Source organism: Pristis pectinata, chromosome 24 (assembly GCF_009764475.1).
Source record: "Pristis pectinata isolate sPriPec2 chromosome 24, sPriPec2.1.pri, whole genome shotgun sequence".
Classification (NCBI taxonomy): domain Eukaryota; kingdom Metazoa; phylum Chordata; class Chondrichthyes; order Rhinopristiformes; family Pristidae; genus Pristis; species Pristis pectinata.
Window position 1 is genome coordinate 3,691,395 of NC_067428.1, and position 25,036 is coordinate 3,716,430.

Below are 25,036 nucleotides of genomic sequence, written 5' to 3' on the forward strand. Positions count from 1 at the left end.
TTCTACAACTGGTCACCCATGCTCACTCTGCCAGATCCAGACCCCTTCCCAAAAGGGAAGGTCAATGGAAAGAACGAGTAAGACAGTTTCTGAGACTGCACAGGAAGGCTCTTAAAAGAAAATGGAGTAGCAGTATGACTGACAGCAGCTCATCTGCAATGGGGTGGAGCTTCAATGTGGAGCAGATGGAGGATTCACTGAGCCACAAGAACTCCTTGTACTCCAACGGCAAGTACCAGATAATTGCCTTGGGGAAAATGAACTGTAATCTAACTTGCACTTCAAAGAATCCGCACTTGTCTGGGTGGTTTACATAGGCTATATTTCAAAATAATATAAAAAATAAAATTCAGATTTTGTTCAACATCCCTCTCAACAGGGGCCAATGCTATTCTAAAGGCCACATATAACAACCCTAAACATTAAGCATGTAGTTGACAAATATAGAGAAAAATAAGTTGGCTGCCACTACTACATTCCTTCACTGCCCTTTGATTAAAGATGTTTTTAGTGGCTACAATAAATTAAAAAAATGTGGATTTAAGTTGCTCATTTGAAAATGAAAAATTACAGCAATGTCTTAAATATTTGAATAAAGTTAAAAATCAGATGGAAAACACTAACATACAATGGGATTGGATCAGCTGGCACGGATTAGGTACAGGGATGCTGGTGACAGACACTTACTACCTAGATAAAAGGGATTTCTGTGTTTTGACCTGCAGAAATCTGTCCACTGAATCTTCAGAGCCTTTAAAATGTTTAAAGCAGCAAGTTTTCTTTCCTTGGCTGGACTTCTCCTTCCACTAAAAGTTTACCCTCACTCACATTTTATTATATACTGGCCAATACTTTCCCCTACCAGAGAGGTGCTCACAGGTTCCTAATGAGCATATGTGTGCAGCTCATGTCTACAGGCAGCGACTCTTGGCTCTGGAGAAGGTGACTTGGAGAAGAATTAAAATTGAATGTAAAGTCATGGTTCTGCACTAAATCTGGTATATATGGACACAATGTTAATCTACTCAAATCAGAAGTCATAGAGATTTTTTTTTGAAGTAATATTGCTCTAATAGGTGTTACCCATCCAGTTATATAAATGACTACATGAGCAGCAAATGTTGAGAATGGTTATTAAGTAACAAAATGGATGAAAATTGAAATGTACATTGAAAAAAATGATCAATTTTGGATACATAACAGTGGAAATATTGTTAAAACCTGTGTGCACGTACACATGTATCCGTGTGCACGTGAGGCATTGTTTCATAAGCCTTGGACTTTTACTGACTTCTCATTGGAAGCATTCAGTATTCTATCCTCTCACTGTTCAGCAGAATACCCAAGATTGAGAGTTATTTCAAAAAAGTATATATTTAGCACAATTTCATATAAAGACAATGGCATAATGCATGTGGAGATGGTAGTTAGTTGTTTCTGTTTGGACAGAGAGTGGCCCAAGAAACTGAGGGATGGGATATTTCAAACCCTTGAACAAGGATAGAGCAAGTGGAAGGCATGGAGGGACTAACCAGATGAAGACACAGCTGCCAAAAGTGGAGCTAAAAAAATCAGATGGATCATAGGTCAAGACTGGGGGCCATACAAGTCTGCAGAGTGTTGCAAGGCTAAAGGGAGGAGGTTTCAGAAGATATGGGAGGCCACAGAAGGATTTGCAATATGTGTTAAGAATTTTAGAACTGAAGAATTGCTGTACATTTGGAAATGAATCTCAGTCCCTTTAGTAGAAGCAGCAGGTTTGGAGAGGAGTGTGAACTGCCACATGTCACTGTAGCCACAGTCCCTGCAGGCCATGTGTGCAGAGAAACACAAAGCCTGGAGATCAGGCCTCTAATGTACACAAAGCATTATTCAGTACATCCTCTATTGGCGTTTATTCAGTATTTAGTGTCATCTTTTGCACTAACAGTGGTGTTAGGGACACTGATTGTTTGCCTGCTCACTCTTAGCATATGTTTGGTGATTTTAAGACGTTCTATATCATATGCCAGATGTGCTCTTTAAAAAAACGTCACTGGGTAGACCACTATTACCATGACTGCATGAACATACAGTCAGAGTCATAAAGCACAGAAACAGGCCCTTCGGCCCATCACATCCATACCATCTACACTAATGCCATTTTCCCACGTTAGGTCTGCATCCTTCTATGCCTTGCCTATTCGTGTACCTGTCTAAATGTCTCTTCAACAAAGTGATTGCATCTGGCTCTATCACCTCCTCTGACTGCGAACTCCAGATATCAACCACTCTGTGTATAAAAATTTCCCCTCAAATCCCCCTTAAAGCTGCTCTCTCTCACCTTAAACCTATCCTAAATCTTGTTTTTGATATCCTTACCAAGGTTCTTACTATCTACCCCTCATCTACTATCTATGCCTCATCATCTTATACACCTCTCCCAGGCCACCTCTCAGCCTCCTTTTCTCCAGAGAAAACAAAGCCAGCCTGTCTAATCTCTCCCAATAACTAAAGTCCTCCTATCCAGGCACCACCCTGATGAGTCTCCTCTGTGATCTCTCCAGTGCAACCAAATCTTTCTTAGAGAGTGACAATCAGAACTGCACACAATGGTCCAAGTGCACTCTAACCAATGTTTTCTAAAGGTGCAACATAGAGTCTCAACTTCTATATTCTATGCCCTGACCTTCTTCACCACCCTTTGGACCTGTGTTGCCAGTTTCAGAGAACCATGGACTTGAACCCCCCCAAGGTCTCTCTGTTCATCAATTTTCTTTAATGCCCTACCATTTACTGTATATGTTCTACCCCATTTGACTCCCCAAAATGCATCACCTCAACTTGTTGAGATTAACTTTCCTCTGGCAATGCTCCATCCAACTTTCCATCTGATCTATATCTTGCCTTAGCCTTAGACAACTTTCCTCAATATCCACACCACCACTAACTTTCTAATCATACTCCTACGTTCACATCCAACTCATTTATATAGACATCACAAACAACAAGGGTCCCAGTACCAAACTCTGCAGTACACTACTGGTAATAGACTTCCAATCAGAAAAGCATCCTTCCGCCACTACCCTCTGCCTGCTATCACCAAGCCAATTTTGGATCCCACGTGCCTTAACTTTTCTGACCAGCCTACCACGCGGGACCTTGTCAGAAGCCTTACTGAAGTCCATATGGACAACGTCTACCACCCGGCCGTCATCAACCTTCTCTGTTACCTTCTCAAAAAACAACTCAAATTAGAGATCAAACTTAATCAATAAAGATTATACTGAAGTTAAATGAACAAGAGAGTGCCTTTCAGCCTAGTTTCAAACTTAGCTGTAGCATTATGCCAACCATATGGTCCCTAAGTACACCTTCAGGATAATAGCCTAATATGAGCCTTTCTGTAACCGTTTAACATTCATTGTCTGGCGGACTTTCTTTCCCTTCCTCCCACTTGATAGCCTAATCCAATCTGTGGTAGTGCCATACAGGTGCTAGCAATCTTCTAGTACCTCAGCCAACTGGCTGCACAATACAAAGCTTTGGGAATGCTGGCTGAAATTATTTCTTCCCTAGTCCAAGTGTGTTGACGTGAATTGCAGCATGCCCCCTGACACTTGGCAGAAATAAGCTAATTCAACACACAAGAGCAAATGAATCTCGGATATGCTTGGCCTCGATGGCCCCATACCCACTGGCATAAATCAGCAAGTCAGACAACAGCTGCATTCTGCAGGCATTTTCAGCATATCTTCATTCACCAAAAACAAAAAAACAAACTATTATGGAAAAGCAGCAGACTACATCCAGATTGCAACAAGGCTGGAGTGCAGCGTCCCAATGGACTTCTTACTTCCTACCAAATTTACTGCACAGAGCTCTCAACTGGCTCCAAAATACCCCAACATTACAGATCTAAAGCAGCTGTATTCCAGGTGTAAAAGGTGTCGGTTGGGCCTTTTTGGTTGTTGTGCAGTTATGGCCATGTACTGACAGAGGGGCATTGTGGGTCTTGGGAGGGTGTAGCAGTCAGCCACCGTGACAAATGAGGAATTTAATTTATAAGGAAAGTTGAAAAATATTTACACTGGCTCTTAGTTTACATAATTGGGAAAGGCTATATAACTAAAGTTTATGCAGGAAAGGAATATAAAACAAAGTCTTGCAGAATAAGTTAGCAGGGAAGGGAGAGAAACAGATATCATGTTTCAGGTACATGGTCTTATTTCAGAAGCACTTCCAGTATTTCCCATTTTTACTTCAGATTTCCAGCATCTGTACATTTTGCTTTCTGATTGCGTGGAGAATGTCAAGAATGCAAGGAACAAAAGCAGGAAGAGGCCAGTCAGGCTCTCACAAGTGCTCTACCATTCAATACGATCAAGGCTGATCTTTTGCCTCAGTGTCACTTTTCTGCATTAAGCCCATTTTCGGTGATATTCAAAAATCTATTGCTTTTGAAACAATTTCTGTTCCAGAACATAATACAGTGTGAGCTAATAAAACATTAAGGATATACTGGGCTTGATGACATCATCCCGTTGCTAGAACTCTTTGTATGCTTAATTTATCCATCTTTTTTTTATATAGCTCAGACACTGAACACAGGCTACTGTGGCCAAGTTTCACTTAAGGCTGAAGTCTGTCTAATCAGTTCTGCGTAAAATATATGTTTCAGCCGTTAACCATGTTCTGTGATCTTTGCAAATTGGAGACTTGGAGCTAAAGTTTCCAGAAATCCTGATGAGAGTGCAGGTGATCTTGGCAGACTGCTCATGCCTTTACTTGAGAGAGTTATTTTGAGAGGGTGTTGGGCTAGGTGAGGAAATGCCTATACAGAAGGGCAGGGCTAATCCCCACCGTAAGCAGTGAGGTGGGTACGAGGGTTGGTGGCATGTTTAAATTGCAAGGATAGAACTTATTCAGAACCATTTGCTCCAGAACAAGTTTATTCCAATTTCATACAAGCAGATAAAACCCTATCAGTGCCATTTTCTGCTCTGAACTGAACTTGAAAGTTTCATCAACTAAGTTGTACCTGAGGTCGGCGAGGCCACATTTGGAATATTTGTGTTCAGGTTTGGTCACCCTGCTATAGGGAAGATGCATTAAGCTGGAAAGAGAGCAGAGGAGATTTATAATGATGAGGGACTGAGTTACGGAGAGAGGTTGAGCAGGTTGGGACTTTATTCACTGAAGCGCAGGAAAATGAGAGGTGATCTTATAGAGGTGTATAAAACCATGAGGGGCAGAGATAGGGTGAATGCACACAGTCTTTTTCCCTAGATTGTGGAATCAAGAACTAGAGAACAAAGGTTTAGGGTGAGAAGGGAAAGATTTAATAGGAACCTGAGGGGCAGAGGTGGTCAGTATATGGAACGAGCTGCCAGAGGAAGTGGTTGAGGCAGGTACATTAACAACATTTAAAAGGCACTTGGACAGGCACAGGGATAGGGAAGGTTAAGAGGGATATTGGCCAAATGCAGGCAAATGGAACTAGCTTAGGTGGGAATCTTGGACAACTTGGACCAGTTGGGCCAAAGGGCCTGTTTCCATGCTGTGCGTCTCTATAACTCTAACTTTGCTATCAACTCTTCAATTCCCTTCTAAAGTACTCTATCTCCATCTTTGGTGATAGATTAGTGACCAATATCCATTATAAACCTGCTTCCTACAAGGACTCCGCTCCCTTCTACCAGTCTCTGTTCTAAAGGCAACACCTTCCACGCTGATGCTTCCAAGATGTCTTCCCTCCTCATCTGTGACTCCACTTTACCATAATCGACAAGGCCCTGAGCCGTGCCTGCTTCACTTCCTGCACTGCTCTTGGCCGTCTTCTCCCACCCAGACAATGGATAGAGATGCCCTGGTCTTCACCTTTATCTCCCCCCCACCACCATCTGTGCCCCCAATTCAACCAATCATCTTGTGATGCCATCCACAAACACACCTTCGCTTCTCTTCCCCTTTCAACATGACAAAGTGACCACTCCGTCCACACTCTTTCATGTCTACCAACCACTCCCCTTCTCACGATACTTTCCCTTGCAACCATAGGAGGTGTACATTTACTTACCCATTTACCTCTTCCCTTTCCACTATCCAGGGACCCAAACAGTCCTTCTAGTTGAAGCAGCCATTCAAATGCATCTGTTAGAACTTAGTTTTCTGCATTCAGTGCTCACTATGTGGTCTCCAGTATTGGGATTGGTTTATTATTGTCACTTGTACCGAGGTACAGTGAAAAACTTGTCTTGCAAACCGTTCGTACAGGTCAATTCATTACACGGTGCATTGAGGTAGTACAGGGTAAAAACAATAACAGAATACAGAGTAAAGTGTCACAGCTACAGGGAAGTGCATTGCAGGTAGACAGTAAGGTGCAAAGTCATAACAAGGTAGATCGTGAGGTCAAGAGTCCATCTCATCATATAAGGGAACCGTTCAATAGTCTTATCACAGTGGGATAAAAGCTGTCCTTGAGCCTGGTGGTATGTGCTCTCAGGCTCCTGTATCTTCTGCCTGATGGGAGAGGAGAGGAGAGAAGAGAGAATGACCCGGATAGGTTGGGTCTTTAATTATGCTGGCTGCTTCACCAAGGCAGCGAGAGGTATAGACAGAGTCCAAGGAGGGGACGCTGGTTTCCATGATGTGCTGGGCAACTCTCTGCAGTTCCTTGCAGTCCTGGGCAGAGTAGTCGCCGTACCAAGCCATGATGCATCCAGATAGGATGTTTTCTATCGTGCATTGATAAAAGTTGGTGTCAAAGGGGACATGCCAAATTTCTTTAGCCTGAGGAAGTAGAGGCGCTGGTGAGCTTTCTTGCCATGGTGTAATAGAGCAGACACGGTCTTGCTTAACATCCCATCCTGAAGACAGCACCATCACCAGGGCAGTACTCTCAATTTTGAAAACTAACATCAGCCCGGGCATTACTGCTCAAGTCGCTGGTGCAGGACTTGAACACAGAATCTCCTGACTCAGAGACAATCATGTACTGACTATGACAAGTTGGCAAACTGATGGAAGGAGAAAGAACAAACGAGGAGATGGAAGATAAATCATAATACTTTATTGCTGAAAATATCACCATACTTCATGAATTTAATAAAGACTTCTGAAAAACTGCTGTTAACTCAGTCACTTCTCACACCTTTAACATATTCACCTGCTTACCCTTCTCAATCATTTCCTTTCATTCCCCTAAGCACAAAATCACTCAATAAGATACAAAAGTTTCTGTAGTTTCTGTGCTGACCAATAAGGCCAGTACACAAAACCTTTTCCTAATATGACATTAATGGTCCTAAGGTCCACTAATGCTCATCAGAAGCACAGAGGATGGCAGGTTAGTGGTTGAAGTATTGGACGTGCAATCCACAGGTCACATGTTTAATTTCTTCCAATGAATTTCGTCCTTACTGAACCAACAACTGGGTAGCACGCTTTTCTATTCTTCCAATGGGTAGATAAACTCACATTTCCCTATGGTATAATTCATCGCCCATCTTTTTGCTCAATTTGTTATGACTCTGCAGTTTGCTTGTGTCCTCACAATGGATTTTCCTAATTTTTGTATCAGCAGCACATAAATGCAATATACTAAGTCCTGTCAAAATTATTCATACAATTTATAAGTAGCTGAAGCCCAAGCACTGATCCCTTTAGCACTGGTTATCACTTGCCAACCTGAAAATGACCCCATTTATCCCTCCTTTGTTTTCTGTCAGTTAATCACTCCTCAATCCTCTACTATTATATTACCTTCAATAATAACCCATGACACTAGAACTTATTTGATGCTTTTTGGAAGTCTAAGTTCGCTGGTTTAAACATTTTGCCAGTTACATCCTCAAAGAATGCTAATAAATTTGTCAAATATGATTTCCTTTTCTTAAAATCATCTAATACTTTTTTTCTGGTGATGTCAATCCCTTTATTATTGTTGTCCTGTTCACAATAAAGAACAATGCTATTTGACAAATAACTATTCAGTCTATTTTCAATAATCAACGAAACGATTAAAGGTGTCATCGACAGTGCTATCAAACCGCACAGTTTCACAAATAAACTCACTAATGTTCAGTGGGGGTTTTGCCAGAACCACTTGCATCAGAGAAGCCAATTCCAGAGGCAAAATGAGAGCGATTGCCCTTGCCAGTATTTAGCCAAGTACTACAGAAAAGAGCCTTGCTAAAACTGAAGTCAATGGATATCGTGGGGAAAGTCAAATCTCACAGAAACATTGCAGTTGTTGGAGGACAATCAATCCACCCCAAGACCCTGCTGTAGGAGTTCCAATGGGCAGTATCCTCAGCTTCATCAATGGCTTCACTTCCACCATAAGGTCGGAAATAGGAATGTTTGTTGATGATTTCACAATGTTCAATTCCATTTGCCACTCAGAAACCAAAGCAGTGCATGTTTATACATGGCAAAACCCAGATAACGTACAGATATGTGCCGATAGTAGCAAGTAGCATTTGTGCTGGATCAGTGCTCTGTTGGTACCATCTCCTACAAGAGCAAGCCCAACAACCTCTCTCTGATATTCACCATGTCTTCCACCAATAACATCCAGGTAGGGTCATTGACGAGAGACTCAGCTGGGCCCACCAAATCAATACTGTAGTTACAAGAGCAGGTCAGAAGCTGGGTATTGTGCAGCATAACTCATCTTCCTGACAACACAAAGCCTCTCCACTGCTTCCAATGCACATTCACCAGTGTGATGAAACACACACTATTTGCCTGAAAGAGTGCTGCTTAATTAATGTATAATGCAGGCTTTAACAAAGATGGTGTCATTATCATGGGAATTTTAATCTTCACATAGACTAAAGCATACTGGCAAAGGTATCCTTCAGGATGAATTCATGGAATGCATTCAAGGCATTTTCCAAGAACACACACACTATGGAATCAATCATGGAAGAGGTTATTTCACATAAAATACTCAGGGATGGAACTAGACTGAAATCAAGGCTTGAAATTGCAAAGAATAGCAGGCAGTCTGAGAACTGTGAGTATTTTAGGAACAGAGTGGACTAAAAAAAATTAATAAAAGGGAAAGCAAATTGAGGGTATGCCAGCAGGAAATATAAAGAGATTTTAAGACAGTAGCAAAAAATTGGTTCTGCAGGAGCTGAAAGGGAAACTAATATTGGATGTTGATCTGTGTGCACGTTAAAACATTTGGGGGTTTTAGGAACTGGGTATCTTGTAGCTGACAATGCCTTCCACTTCTTCCAAGGCATCTCCAACTGGAAATGCTCCAGCAAGATTACAAAGCTACAGGAATAAAGATAATATTTTGGGAAGTGCTTCTTTGTGAAAATCTAATGTAATAAGAATGCTTTGATAAAAGCCAAAACCTGCTGGAGATATTCAGCAATTAAAAGTAACATTTGGGAATAGATTTAATCATTGATGAGTCCATATTTATTAAAATTGCATGTTTCTTACCTCCATTCTGAGTAATATAACGAACCCACGGCAAGGCCTGGTAGCCACTTTTTTCAATGATCTTTAAGTAGCGAACCTGTGCAGAAGAAAATAGGCTTTGGTGAAATGGCTGAATATTAAGACATTTATCGTCAGCTTTTCTTTGCAGTGCAGTTTGTAGCTTTAGGATGAAGCCAATGTGCAGCCTTGTGTTGTTTCAGAAATAAGATACCTTTATTAGTCATATGTACATCAAAACACACAGTGAAATACATCTTTAGCATAGAGTGTTCTGGGGGCAGCCCGCAAGTGTCACCACGCTTCCGGCACCAACACAGCATTCCCACAACTTCCTAACCCATATATCTTTGGAATGTGGGAGGAAACCAGGGCACCCGGAAGAAACCCACGCAGACACGGGGAGAACGTACAAACTCCTTACCGACAGTGGCTAGAACTGAACCTGGATCGCTGGCACTGTAATAGCGTTACACTAACTGCTACACTACCGTGCCTGCCCACAGCACTGGAAGTCATGGAGAACAGTTTAAAGGCACTTTCCTGTTGCAACACAAGGCCCAGAAACTAGCTGTACAGAAAACCACGTATGGTGAACAACAGTTTACTACCATCATTACACACTGCACAAAAAACTAAATTTTACCCTCTACCATCTTACATGAACATTATCAATCTAACAGAACATTATGAAGTGCTCTGAATCTTGAACTGATTCTCTTTTGACATTCTTCTAGCTCTTAGGTTGCCAAGTGCTCAGTCCTTGTCCAAGCACAGGGCACAGCTAAGTAGAGCTGCTGCCTCACAGCTCCCAGTGACCCAGGTTCCAGCCTGACCTCTGAGTCTGTCAATGTGGAGTTTGTACATTCTCCCTGTGACAGTGTGGGTTTTCCCTAGGTGTTCTGATTTCCTGCCACATCCCAAATGTGTAGATTGGTATATTAGTTAGCTAGTCTTAGTGTGTGTATGTGACTGGTCGAATATGGGGGGGGGGGGGGGGGGTGTAGGTGTGGAAGAGTAAATGAGGACCTGGGGAGAATAAAATGGGATTAGTGTGAATGAGTAATGAGTGTTTGATGGTCTGCTCAGACACTGTGACACAAGTATTTTAGAAGATTTTGGGAGGGCAAAATAAGGAGAATTTAGATCATAGAACCATAGATCATTCTCAGTGGGCTGTAGGACTTGTTTCTGTGCTGTATGACTCTATGGTTCTATGATTCAAATTCTCCTTATTTTGCCCTCCAAAAATCTTCTAAAATACTAGGGGGGTGACAGTGTCATAAGGTTAGATAACAGTGACCATTTTAATAACAATAGTTAAATAATAAGGTTCAAGAACAGCTACTTCCCTTCAACCATTGGGTTCTTGAACCAACTAGCACAACCCTAATCACTACAGTTTAGCAACTCTATGACTAATCATTCTGCATTAAAATGGGTTTTGGTTTTTTTTGTTCTAATTGTGTTCTTTCTTGTAAAAATTGTGTATAATTTATGTTTAATTTGTGAATGCTGCTTATCCGATGCTATGTGCCTGTGATGCTGCTGCAAGGAAGTTTTTCATTGCACCTGTGCACACATGTGCAAATGACAGTACATCTTGACTTTTTGACTTTTACTGTGATATAGGACAATAACAAACAAAACTTGTCCCTGAGATCGATACCTCCAACTGTCAACAATGACGCATGCTGAACAAAAATTAACAGAAAGAAATCTGAAGATGGTTCACAGTCAAACTTGAGTGGACACTAAGCAGAGCAGCAGCTTTTCGAAAGAATGAGATAAGTCAATAGTTTTAATAAAGAAGTGGGGTGGAGGGAGTTGGAAATTTCCAAGTGAGTTTCAGTGGGCAGCAAATACCTGGAAGACACAGCTGCCAACAGTAAGTATAAGAGGCCAAAGTTCGAGGAATACATGCCACTTGCAGTTTGTGGGTGGGTGGGGACAAAAGCTGTGGGCTGCACTGTGAGAGGAGGTCACTGTGAGAGGAGGTCACAGTGACACGGAGGTAAGGGGTAGGTATGCAGGGATTTAAAAAGATGAATAGAAGGCACAAGGTCTGCAGCAAGGTCAAACGGTGGTGGTCAAGGAAAGAAGTCATCTGGAACGCAGGCTGCTTTTTTTTGGAAAAGGGGAACCTAACAATGGTCTCCTTCCCAAACTGTGCTACCTGTTCTTATTTTGTTCCTTTTCTATGTTTTCCCACTACCCCTTCTGGTTAACCACACAATCTCACTATAGCTCATCACTCTGATTATTCCCCATCACCTCTGCTCTGGATGACCCATTAACCTCTTGCACACTGTCCTCCTTTTCACTGCAGAGCAACACATTGTCACCACTTCCATTTCCCTCCATTGCACTTCCTAAGGACAAATCCTAAGGTCAAAGATTCACTCATTCTTTTCCCTCCAAATCTTCATGAATTTCTGTTCAATCAGGGGTGTTATTTTCTTCTCCCCTAAACAAAACTGGCAACTAAAATACGTAATCAGTTAAGGGCTCTAATCTACACTGAAGTTAAATCGGATACCTGACTCCATCGCTCTTCAGCAGTCGGAACCTAGGGGGAATTAACCAAGCCTAGCACCAGCCTTCCAGGAGAGGACAATATTTCACCAAAGAATGATAATGAAGGCAGGAAAGGCAAAATTAAAACTAGTCATCGATGGATAAAACAAAATCCAGAGATTCCTAATTCAAAATAAAGAAGAAACGTAACCTTTAATTCAGAGGTAATAAAAGTTCCTACAGGACAACAAGGATAATTGAAGAACATCTTATATTCTGGTCATCAGAAGCTACATGTCTAGTGAATTCACAACTCAAAATAAAAGGCAGAAAACATTGGAAGCACTTAAGAGGTCAGGCAACATCTGTGGAAAGAGAAATAGGATTAATATTTCAGGTTGAAGAGCCTTTATCAGAACTGAGGAGGAGAGAAGATGTTAGTATTAAGTTACAGGAATGTGGGGAAGGGAGCACGTATGATAGGGTGAGGCTAATATTGCTGTCAATGAGGTTATCGGGGAGCTGGGGGAAGACAGCATAGCCCCTTGTTTATAGAAGCTATGAGAGGGAGAATACAGACAAAGGAATACAAGGGTTGCAAAATGCAGGGCGTGTTAATGGAGAGTGGAACATTGAGCCATGTCATAGATGGAAGGACTGGCTAGTTCTGATTCAGACAGTTACCTAAAGTTGTAGAATTCAAGCTTAGAAGACTGCCAAGTGCCTAGATAGAAGATGAGGTGCTGTTCCTCAAGCTTAGGTTGCACCTCATTATAACCATGCAGGAGGCCATCAGAGCAGGAGACTGAAAGTGAATTAAAGTGGCGGGCAGCAGGGAGCTCCCTGTGGACTAAATGCAGATGCTTCACAAAGTGGTCACCCAATCTGCCTTTGATTTCTCCAATGCAGAGTAGACCACATTGTAAAAACCAGATCCAACACACTGGATTGCACGAAGTGAAACTCAACTGATGCTTCATTTGAAAGGACTGTTTGGGTTTCTGGATGGTAGGAGGGATCTGTAGTTTTCTGATTTTGAATTCACCATTCAGATCTATCTAGAACTGCTTTTGAAGTTAACCATAGTAGACAGGAGCTGAACAAACACGTCCAAAGACCCTACTGCTTGGAAACATTGTTGGAGCTGGACACTGATGGAGCTTCCAACAAATAATGACAATGACATGAAATGCCAGGCCAGAGAGATAACTTCAATGCCATTAATTCATGGTTTGCAGTGAAAGATGGAAATTATAGTATAATGATTATAAACCATGAAGATTCAGCACGGAGGTCAGTCAACTCAGGAGTCCTGTCAGTACTACAAAAGCAGAATCCTGCAGATGTGAGAAATCCAAGCCAAAATCCAACAATGCTGTAACAACTCAGAGGGTCAGGCGCATGTGTGGAGGCAGAGCGAGAGACTTAACATTTCAGCTCAGTATCAGAACCTATTTCAATATTAGCCACACCCAACCCCTCTGAATCCCTGCTTTTCCTCAAATGCACCTATATATTTCTTCCAGATACTTATCAGTTGCTTCTTCAGTGTGATAGGTAGAATATGACCTCAAGTTCTAATCGCCCACTAGGGGGAATCGATGCAAATGCCGAGAAAGTAAAAAACGGGACTCATGTAGGATGAGTATAAATCGGCGGTGATGGTCGGTGCGGATTAAGTGGGTTTAAGGGCCTGTTTCCGTGCTGTCTGTCTCGATGACTCCAAAATGTGAGCAGTGCGACATATTCTAAATCTACAATGATTGAACGTTTGAGTGAATTGCTGCTTTTCCAATAGATCCTGTAGAGGAGAGTCGTTTCCTTTCATTTACATTCAAAGCATATACATAACCAATATTCAACTTAACTCTTCACTTTTACTTGCATTCCCATCTTTAACATTGCATATTGTGTATAAATGTCACGCACATATACATCTTTGCATTAAATATCTGCTCTTCCACCTCTATGGAAAGCTTAATCTTTAGTATCATTTCATTACCTTCATAAAAATGCACTATTATGCACATGCTTCTGAATTGAATATGCCTGACAATAATAAAAGCAAGTCAATTAAAGTTTTCTATCCATAATCACATCTCACATCATTGCATTTTATTGAGAGCTTTACTATTTAGGGGACTGAACCACTTTCTGTTCCTTTCGTCATTGAACACTTCGCACATTTACCTACATTGCTCAGTTCGATCTAGCTCAGTCAGCTGTATGGTAAGAATTTCTCCTTCAATGAATAAAACAGATTCAGTTATGCATGGAAGAATCAAAGCGAAAATGGAAACTTGTTACTTAAAAATAGAAAGGTCTAATTGTAAAAGATTGGCTAAGAATAAATTTCGCTGGGTTTATGAGTAGGCTGCTGCGTGCAGCTGGGCTGCTGGCTGATTTGATCTGCAATAGAAATCTTGTCCCAGAGTGTGTTGGTGAACCATATAGGTGGTTTCTTGAAATCTCAGAGGTGGTGGTTCTGGTAACTTGCTCAACCAATTGTACCACAGGATTTCAGGGCAGAGGTCACTTCAGTCTCCACAGGCCTTTTTTTTAAGATTAACCACATTTATTTTTGTAAACATAGCGAGTGCAAATATATAGGTTTAATTTTAGCAAAGATCAGAGAAGCCTTTGATACCCACTTCAACTAAATTGGTGCCTCAGCAATTTAAACTTCTGGTTTGTAAAGAGAACTTTGTTTTAGTTACTAAAGATGTTGCAAAATAGGATTGTTAAAAAATAAATTATACCGTAATTGGCTATGAAAAGGATGCACATTTCCATAAAAGACTTCAGCTTTTCAGAGTTTTGATTTCAGCTAAATCCAACCATTGGGTGATTGTTCTGTTGCTATTATAAGCAGTTAACAGTGCTCTGGATTTCCTACTGGCATGGGATGCCCACACAGCATAAAATGCCCAAGAGCAAGACTGAAATTGAGCATTCCACAGCACCTAAACGTGCAAAGGAAATACAGTTCAACTGTGAAAGTCCTAGCTCAGATCTATTTAGACCTCCAATCCAATACTGTGAAACTTTCTACACAAGCTACTAGCGGAAAGCAATGCGGTTTTAAAAAAAACATCTGTACTGTAATTTATTTTCCTACCTTACTCCCCCAGCTTGAACAGCTTTCTTAAGCACAGCTGAGTGATTGCACTCTTGAGCCCAGTCATGGAATCAAGCCCCAACACTATCGACACTTGAGAACAGTCTATCTCAGTTGACACTTTGGTGCAGCCCAGGAAGAGTACCGCATTATTGGAGGAGCTGTTTTTTGTATGGGACCTTGAATCAGGGTTCTGCCTATCCCCAAAAGACCAAAGGGATAGTATCTGTCCATTCACAAGCCCATTTCCCCATTCAGCTAGATTGTTGCTAATCTGCATGTTAATTCTACTTAACCACAAATAACTTGCAAGGCTCAACAATCAAGTCTTCCTTATGAGCATCCACGTCAAGAACATTCCAAGTTTCACTAGCAAGATACGTCATACTCCATTGGAAATCCCAAGTATTTGATTGTTACGGGAGACACTGTGATTTTTATTTGTGAAATAGTTGAACAAATGAAGATGGCAATGGTTGGATTGGCCTCTAGAACCACTGACTGCATGACTATGACAGCATTTCCTGGGCCACAGGTTTATATTTCTTTATCATGACATGATGTGGTTTGAAGTTCTTTTAGCTCACTACTGTATAATCTAACTAAATGCCCCTTACTAATCAAGTCTGTTGGTGTAGTATTTGTGGTCTGCAATATAAATAAATGGAACCACAGCTACAGTTCTTCTAATATGTGCCAAGTAATGGTAATCTGGTTAACACGTCATCTTCCTCAAAACAACCAGCGCGGGCAGCCCTCTATTACAGTTTGTAATTAACTTCTTTGGCACATCAGCAACAATTCCCACACATTAAAAAAAAATTAAACACAGATGCCCAAATGCAAAAATGTTCGACTTTGGCACCAACTTCATAGAATGGGATTTAGAAATAGTCATTAAATAATTATCAAATTTAACAGAGATTACGGCTTCAAGTTTTAATTGTTTGGTAAACAAACTAGTGTTCCAAGTGACACCACTGGAGTATGAATAGATCATAGTTTTTAATCCAAACCTTCCCATTTATTTCACTCCTCCTCCTGATGCCACTGATATACCAAGGGACAGAATCACGAGGAGCACAGGTTTCCCATTTTACCTATTTAGCCACCGTTTGTGGCTGGGCCTGCACACGTTTTGGTGGGCGCTTGACAATAGAAGGAAGCAAGGATCAGTCAAGATTGAGTAGGAGCCACAGGACAATGAGTGCAGTGACTGGGTAATGATTTTTATTGCAACACCCAAGTATAGTGGCTGACTTCTAGTCTCCTATGCTAAAATGAACTTTAATCATTTCAAGATCAAAACATATATATTAGAAAATTATTTTCATAATAAACTGGTCATTTGGGAATGCAATGAGCCGAGGGAAGAGGAGGTGGAAATAGTGCAGCAGGACGATGGACATGGGTATGGACATACAGAAATAATTCAGCAGTGGCACTAAAACAAAGCCCAGGAACCAACCCTATGATACTGAGCTCCTGCACCACATTAGACAATGTATTTAATGGTGGTACAAATCAGGAGGTACTAACTAGCAGCTGAGCAGTACACCACAATATCGCCCTATTAGAGAAACAACCTAGAGCCATTCTATGACCAAAGGCATCTTCAGAAAAGATTACTGAAATCATAGACGTCTGTTATTACAATCATCTCTAGAAGCATTAAAACATCCCAAATGAAACAAGATTTCAAGTGAAATATCCATTTGTAGCACTATCTGTGGAATACAGAGATTATCCCTTTAAATAGTTAGGGAGATGAGCAACAAGTTACAAGTGGATTAGGAGGAAAAACCTATTTTATCATTTCCTAATCAGCACAGATTGTGTTCAAATACCCTGGTGCAGTAGAAGAGCAAGTGCAAACAAACCTAGCCCTTCCTACCTCATTTACTTCCAACCCCCAGCCCAACTCTTACCATTAGTATCAGGAAATTACTGAAGGCAAAAATTTAAGGACAGCGTGGTGTACAGTGATGACAAAGGAATCTAAAGATCTGTGGAAAAATGTGAACACTCTTTCCAGATTAGAGAAAGGAAATATAGCAAATTTATTTTCAACGTAAGCTAAAGGATCGCTATTGGTATAGTCAAACACATATGCAAAATTTGAGATTAATTTGATATGCAAATATTCTTGACTCTTACACCAGCACATACAAATGAGTGCTTTATTCCTCGTCCCTATTACTTCCTCTTGCTCTGGCTAACACTGAACATGCCAGTTATTTAAAAGCACACTTTGTGAACTTTAACCACTTAACCATTAGAACTTATACAAGAACATACATGCTTATATTATATTAGCTAATTCTCTATGATACTGCACGCCATACATTAAGATAATGTGAAGGTCTCAGTTGAAGTTAAGGTTGAGAATAAATGTCTAAAGACATGCAGAAAAATCCAATTGCCATTTTAAAGGCTCATACTCAATCTGTAATATCATATACAATTACTGATTCATAAAGCAAAGGCATTCATATCAAATTTGTCCCACCACCTTTCTTCTTTTGCCATAGATAATTTTTAAAAAGTCCAAATACTCAATATTAAACACATTGAAGTATTTCCATTACTAATTCCTGTTGCTACACTTGTAATGGAATCTTCCCAAAGGCAATTAGGGATGGTCATTAAACGCTGGTTTTACCTGCAACGTGACAACAGCACCCGAGGTATGAGCAAGAATTAAAATCGGCACTGATGAAGTCAGCACGCATTATTAAACATTTCTGGCAATATCTCCGCTGCCAAAAAGGCTGTAATTACAGTTTACACAAGCAGATTTCAACATAACATTAATAATTTCAAATCAATAAAGTTTACACAAAATTCATGAAGACACAAGAAGGATAATGAAGAATTTAGCTAATTCACCAACTTTAAGTAATTCACTCTTTCTTTCTGAACTTATCATTCCTACCTGTCATTATTTTGGTTCAGTTTTTCTTTTTCTGTTTGTATAGTCCAGCCTCCTGGGCACATCCCATGGCCTTGCTATTTGTAACACATTACACGGAGAAAGCAACATAATCTGATTCTAACTGCCATGTTAACTCATTTGGTCTCCCCCTATCAGAGACAATCCACCCAACTCACCCCCACCTTCTCTGCTACTAAAAACTAGTTTTCTTTATTTTACCATTCTGAGGAAGGGCCTCAGACCTGCCCAACCTGATGAGTGTTTCCATTTTCTGCTTTTATTTCAGATTTTCAGCATCTGCAGTTACGTTGATTTTCAATACATGCCACCAAACCTGCCCAAGGATATTGGTCCCAGCCTAGTTGAGCTGCAAACCCTCTAACCTGTACAGGTCCCATCTTCCCCAGAATTGGTCCCAATGCCTCAGGAATCTAAAGTCCTCTCTCTGAGGTCCAGCTGCTTAGTCGCTTTCATAACTCACTAAAAACTGTCGGCTGCACTGCACTTCATGCTTTTTTCCCCAGTGATATGGCCCAGGGGCCTCTGACAGATTACCCTCCCACCCCAGAATGACCTGCGGTTGCTCAGCAATCCTTGACCCTGGCTCCAGGGAGTCAATTTAACATTCACCAACTTCTGCTTTGTTAGATTCACTGATGGTACACTCACTCACATGCTATCTCGATGTCAAGGGCAGTCATGCTCTCCTCACCTCAGGAGTTTGGCTCTCTGGTCAATGTTTGGACCAAGGCTTTTCAAGAGGTCTGGAACCACAGTCCCGGTCAAAACTAAATGGAGCAGTGAGCAGGTCATCAGTGAGTAAGTGCTGCTTGACGACAACATCTTTCACTGCTTTGCTGATGACTGAGGGTGGACTGACAGAGCAAGATGCTAAGATTGGATTTGCTCTGCATTTTGTGAATCTAGTGCAGAGGCAAATCTCCACATTGTCAAGTATAGAAACTGAGACCTAACAGCTGAGCATTCTCCTTGGGAGGAGATGGAAGCAAAGGCTTTCGTCATGCCTGATCCCGTTTTCATACAATTTCTACATGTCACCGGAGTGCTTATTTTACTGGGAACCCTGGACTGGGTAACCAAGCAAGTGCAGGAACCTCCTGATCTGCTTGGATATCTTGCTGATGTACCTTGCATTGCATTTGCTCATCAATGCACCTTAGAAAAGGATTAGTGGAGGTTGTCCCTGTAACAATGATTGATGACTGAGGGTGGACTCAGATGGATCTGTGGGCACTCAAAATCTTTAGGAACAATGAAATCTCAACTCATTTGAAGGGTCCTGATGAAAGGTCTCGGCCCGAAACGTCAACTGTTTATTTCCCTCTGTAGATGCTGACTGACCTGCTGAATTCTTCCAGCATTTTGTGTGCATTGCTGGCTATGAATGTGTTGTGCTGAGAGCCAGAAGTCAGGTGGTTATACACTTATACTCCAAAATATATTCAGCTGATATATTTATCAATACTTCTGGGATTAATTAATGAACTGTTTTAAAACTTGCTGCCAAAGTCCATGTAAAAGCACAGACAAGTGATCAGGTTTCTGAGAATCCAGAGTTGGTGTAAGATGTAGGCCATTACAACTGCTTGGATTACAAGTTCAGAAGTGCAATGCATTTTCACCCCAACAGATCCATGCCAGTGGCTCTGCTCCATGTGAGTCCCTTCCCATAATACTTAAAACCTCATCGCTTTCTATTCCTTCGTCACTCGTGCATAATCCAGTTTTCTTTCCTTCTAGCATCTGTGCTATTTGTGACAACCCAGAATTTAGTAGGTTCCACAGTTTAATCACTCAGTGGGTTAAGAAATTCCTCCCGAGTTCTCTTTGAAGTATTAGTTGCCTTCCCATAATTACAGTCCCTTGTTCTGGTCCTACCTCCAGTGAGGTCATTCTTCTCACAGCGACCCACCATGATTTTCTAAAGAGAGCCTATTCCATCCTTCCTGATGTATAGCTTCTCTCTTCTAGTTTCATTCTGCAAATCTTTTCTGGTCTTTATTTATTTTCCTTAAGAGCGCTTTGTGCTCCAAATATGGTCTAAGCAATATTCAACAGGGTTAATATTACTTGCCCGGTTTATCAGTTCTTTTTCCGTGTAGAAATAAAGTTCAGAGTTTTGTCTTTTGTTTTTGCAACTTTATTAACTTGTATCTTTTATGACCAATTTATCTTTTCCCAAAGCTCTCTGTTCTTCTACTTTATCTGGACGTATTTACCAAGTATGCAAGCTTCCCACCAAAATAGAGCACCTCATACTTGTCTGTGAAGTTCACTTCCCCATTTTGCAATTTCTTTCAATACTTTTGCAGATCTCATCTGTATTACCTACGTTCTGCAAGTCTTGAAAAATAAATGCCTAATCTCCTAGCCCAAATTATTTATGCAAACCATACCTAACAATGGTCAAAGCACCATTTACAAATCAACACTTCCTACCTTTTTGCAAGAGTAATTAGTTACTGATTTCTGTGATGTAGCCATCTTGCTACAGCATTCTGCTGTTTGCCCTCTGACTTTAAATACTGTAACATTAATCATTACATTACACAGCATCTTAGGGAAGAGTTGAAATTCTTCTACTGCATTACCTTCAACTAACTCTTTCATTAAATTCTTTATAGAATTAATAAGAGGTTAGTCAAATGTGATTTTTTTGAAATTTGTCATGACTACTTGATTAGATTTTCAATTTCTGTTTCTGTTTATCTAACGTATGAGTTATGATTCTTTTGTGTTACCAAATTTGACTTAATTACACTTCTCTTTTCTCGATCTGCTTTTTCTTCCATATTTAGAAGTTATATTAGTTGTCTGTCAGTTCTCCAGCACCATTCCCTATCCCTATCCATTTTCCCTGCTGATGTAATGGTGCCTGCAGTACTTCTTCCCACAGTTATGTTTTGTGTGTGGACGTAATTCACTTGTAGCAGTGACTTTTCCCTATCCAAATTCAATTTTTCCCTTAGCATCCAACTCAAATGTCTTTTTGCCTTCTTCTAGTAAATACAAAGGTGTGGTAATTATTTAATATTTCTGCAATCCTGTCATAATCACCTGATTGTTTTACTTTTGATATTTCTGTACCTGCTTACTACCTTATTATACATACGTCTATTGAAAACAACACAGGAGAAGGCCATTCAGCCCACTGGGTCCATGCCAACGATGTGACTGAGTTCAATGCAGCGTTTGAAACAGCTATGAAGGTTCAAGCTTGGCCAAGGTTTCTATACATTGAGGTAAATTGTGTGCAGGGAAATCTGTCAGTGGGTAAAACTACTGGAGATGTGGGGAGGTGCTTTCTTTTTAAATTAAAAAAAGGAATTTAACGTGATGTGAAACTATCAAGAGCTCTAATTGTTCTAAAAGGCATGATAAAGAAAGCAGTGCCCAGCTTGACAACTGGGAGATACAAGAAACCGTCAAAAGATGTTAAAACAATTGGTAGAAGATAAAAAAAAAGTTTGAATGGAAACTTAAGGTATATTGAAATCAACATTAAAAAATTGGAAAATTTAAGACGGCACATTGGATGATTATTCTGTTTCAGTACACAGTGGTACAGGATAAAATATTGGACATCACAGGGACGCTGCTAACTCAGTAAAAGTGACATGCTAAATTTGAAGGAAGCAAGCTAGAAATGAGGAAAGTAATAGCATTGAGATGTCAGATCTCTAGGACTTCCATTGTACGGTTTGAATAAATGAGAACCCTGCTGAGCCCTAACCGGAACCTTTCAAAATTCTTTCAATTTGGGATTGCCCCGATAGAAAGGAAAACTCTCTTCATCATTTAGCCATACAAGGAGAGTAGGAACTCAGGACTTTAAAGCCTAAACATCTGTCATCGGGAGTAAGGGTATATAATCATGGACAGAGTAACTAAACACCATCAAAATTTCAGTGGATCTGAGGCAACCAGTGAGGATTGGAAAAGAGTGGGTTATGCCCTGATGAGCCAGATTTTGTGCCCTTGGATGTTATCCAGATCAAATACCAGAGATATTTGATAAAGTTCCTCATGAGAGATTTCTTTTAACTAAAGGTGAAAATCATAGATGTAAAGGCAAATTATTGACCTGGCCAAATATTGGCCGAGTAGTAGGAACATAATAATCACCATAAAGAGTCATAAGTAAGAATAATGGCCAGGTACCCAGTTGGCAGGGTGTGACTTGTGGCATCTGCAAGAGTCAGTGTTGAGACTGAAAACACTGAGTCTAAGTTATCTGGAAATAGAGTAAAGCATAGAAAGCCATGTACATTTGCCAATGACACAAAAACAGGAGACATGGCAAGCAGCTCAGATGGAAACCTAAAATTACAAATTCAAGTGGATTTCAGAGCAGGTAGTTGTGATATCACACACTTTGCACAAGGATGGAACTGAGTGCTTTTAAAATAGTGAAAAGTTGGAAAGGTAAGAGAGATCAGGGACCCATGTATATAGATTCTTATGTCATGAATGGGTACAGAAAGTGATCAAAAATGCTAACCAAAGGTTGATTTTTACATGTAGAGGACTGGTATACCTGTGGTTAGAAGGCTTGTAATACAAAGCCCTAAATGAACAACACCCGTGAGCTGCGCTAGACACCACAGCTTTCGGGGGGGCGCAGCACAGTTTGAATTTCTTAGGTTGCAATATTAAGGGCAGATTGCACAAACATGACTGAAAACTTAGCAATGAACAATCTGCTGGAGAAACTCAGCGGGTCGCGCAGCATCTGTAGGGGAAAGGAGCTGTTGACGTTTCGGGTTGAAATTCTCATCAGTCCTGATGCAGGGTTTCGATCCAACTCATTTCCCCCACAGAGGCTGCTCGACCTGCTGAGTTCCTCCAGCAGATTGTTTGTTGCTCCAGATTCCAGCAGCTGCTGTCTCTTGCGTCTGCTGACTGAAAACATAAATTGCTGTAAATACTCACAGGGTCAGAAGCATCCATAGAGAGAGGAAGAGTTAACAGTTCACACCAACAGTACCCCGTCAAAACATGAAAATCAAAATCTGCAGATGCTGGTAATCTATTCTTTAAGTACCCGCATTAATCAATCAGCCAGATGGCTTCATCAACATTTTATCACCATAGCAACCTTGGCCCCATCTGCAGAGATCTTTCTTTTGCCTGACCCATCCCTTTCTCACCATCTCTTCAGTTTAGACAATAGACAACAGGAGCAGAAGTAGACCATTCGGCCCTTCGAGTCTGCACCGCCATTTTGAGATCATGGCTGATCCTCAACAATCAATATCCTGTTCCTGCCTTGTCCCCATTACCCTTGATTCCCCTATCTATAAGAAACCTATCTAGCTCCTTCTTGAAAGTGCCCAGAGAATTGGCCTCCACTGCCCTCTGAGGCAGTGCATTCCACAAATTCACAACCCTCTGGGAGAAGAAGTTTTTCCTCACCTCTGTCCTAAATGGCCTAGCCCTTATTCTTAAATCATGCCCCCTGGTCCTGGACTTCCCCAACATCTGGAACATATTTCCTGTCTCTATCTTGTCCAATCCCTTAATAACCCTGTATGTTTCAATCAGATCCCCTCTCAATCTTCTCAATTCCAGCGTGTACAATCCCAGTCTCTCCAACCTCTCAGCATAAGACAGTCCCGACATCCCCGGAATTAACCTCGTAAACCTACGCTGCACGCCCTCTATAGCCAGGATATCCTTCCTTAACCCTGGAGACCAAAACTGTACACAATACTCCAGGAGTGGTCTCACCAGGGCCCTGTACAAATGCAAAAGAATCTCTTTGCTTTTGTACTCAATTCCCCTTGTAATACAGGCCAACATTCCATTAGCCTTCATCACTGCCTGCTGCACTTGCTCATTCACTTTCAGTGACTGATGAACAAGGACTCCTAGATCCCTTTGTAGTTCCCCCTTACCTAACTCCACACCATTCAGGTAATAATCCGCCTTCCTGTTCCTGCTCCCAAAGTGGAGAACCTCACACTTATCCACATTAAACTTCATCTGCCAAGTATCTGCCCACTTACCCAACCTATCCAAATCACCTTGAATGCTCCTAACTTCCTCTACACGTCGCACTGCCACCCAACTTTGTATCATCAGCAAACTTGCTAATGTTATTCACAATGCCTTCATCTAAATCATCAACATAGATCGTAAACAGCTGTGGTCCCAGCACCGAGCCCTGTGGCACCCCACTAGTCACGGCCTGCCATTCTGAGAAACATCCATTCACCCCTACCCTTTGTTTCCTATCCGCCAACCAGTTTTCTATCCATGTTAATACCCGCCCCCCAATTCCATGAGCCCTAATTTTAAAACTGACTTGTTTTCTCACTTGCCCAGTTCTTAAGGTATTTAACTTGAAACGTTAACTGTTTTTCTTTCTGCAGATGCTGCCCGAGTATCTCTGGCATTTTTTTGTTTCTAAGTCCCATCAGAACAGTTCTGTTGAAAAGTTACCGATCCAAATAATCACTTCCTTCTTTCTCCTCAGATGTTGGCCGACCTGCTGAGTACTTACAGATTTTGTGTTTTTATTTCAGATTTCTCACATTTGCAGTTTTTGCTTTTTGATTACACAAAATGATGGGTGCATTCCCTGGGAGTCGGAAGACCAACTGGTGAAGTGATTGCCATTTTCGGGCGGGAAGAGTTGGGAGAAGTATTTGCACTGGCAGCATCGTCCAAGAGTCAGGTTTTTCAGTCAGTGCAGTAAGTGACCGAAGTCCAAAGAACTCTTCCACCAGCAGCAATCGATGCCACTTCACTTGTTAAATTCCACACTATATCCATTAACTCAAGTTGAACTGGAATATCTGGAGTTTGACCACAGATCAGCTATGATCCCACTTGATAGTGAATGGGTACAAGAGGCTATACAGAAACACGACAAGAGGTTGCTAAAAGGTGGAGTGACCAAACCTTTCCTATCCTTTAGTTTAATCCATATGAATTCAGTTCTAAATCTTGATAATCACTTTTTCACCCCACTGCCATCGTCATGTCTAATAGAACAG

General features: G+C 41.0%; 1 protein-coding gene across 1 annotated transcript in view; it reads right to left on the bottom strand.

Annotated features, from left to right (window-relative positions):
* LOC127582606 (AP-1 complex subunit mu-1) overlaps window positions 1-25,036 on the bottom strand; it is a 94,079-nt gene that overhangs the window by 16,996 nt on the left and 52,047 nt on the right. The window contains exon 11 of the mRNA XM_052038044.1: window positions 9,448-9,523. Coding sequence (XP_051894004.1) covers window positions 9,448-9,523 — 76 coding nt within the window. The remainder of the gene's footprint in view (window positions 1-9,447; window positions 9,524-25,036) is intronic.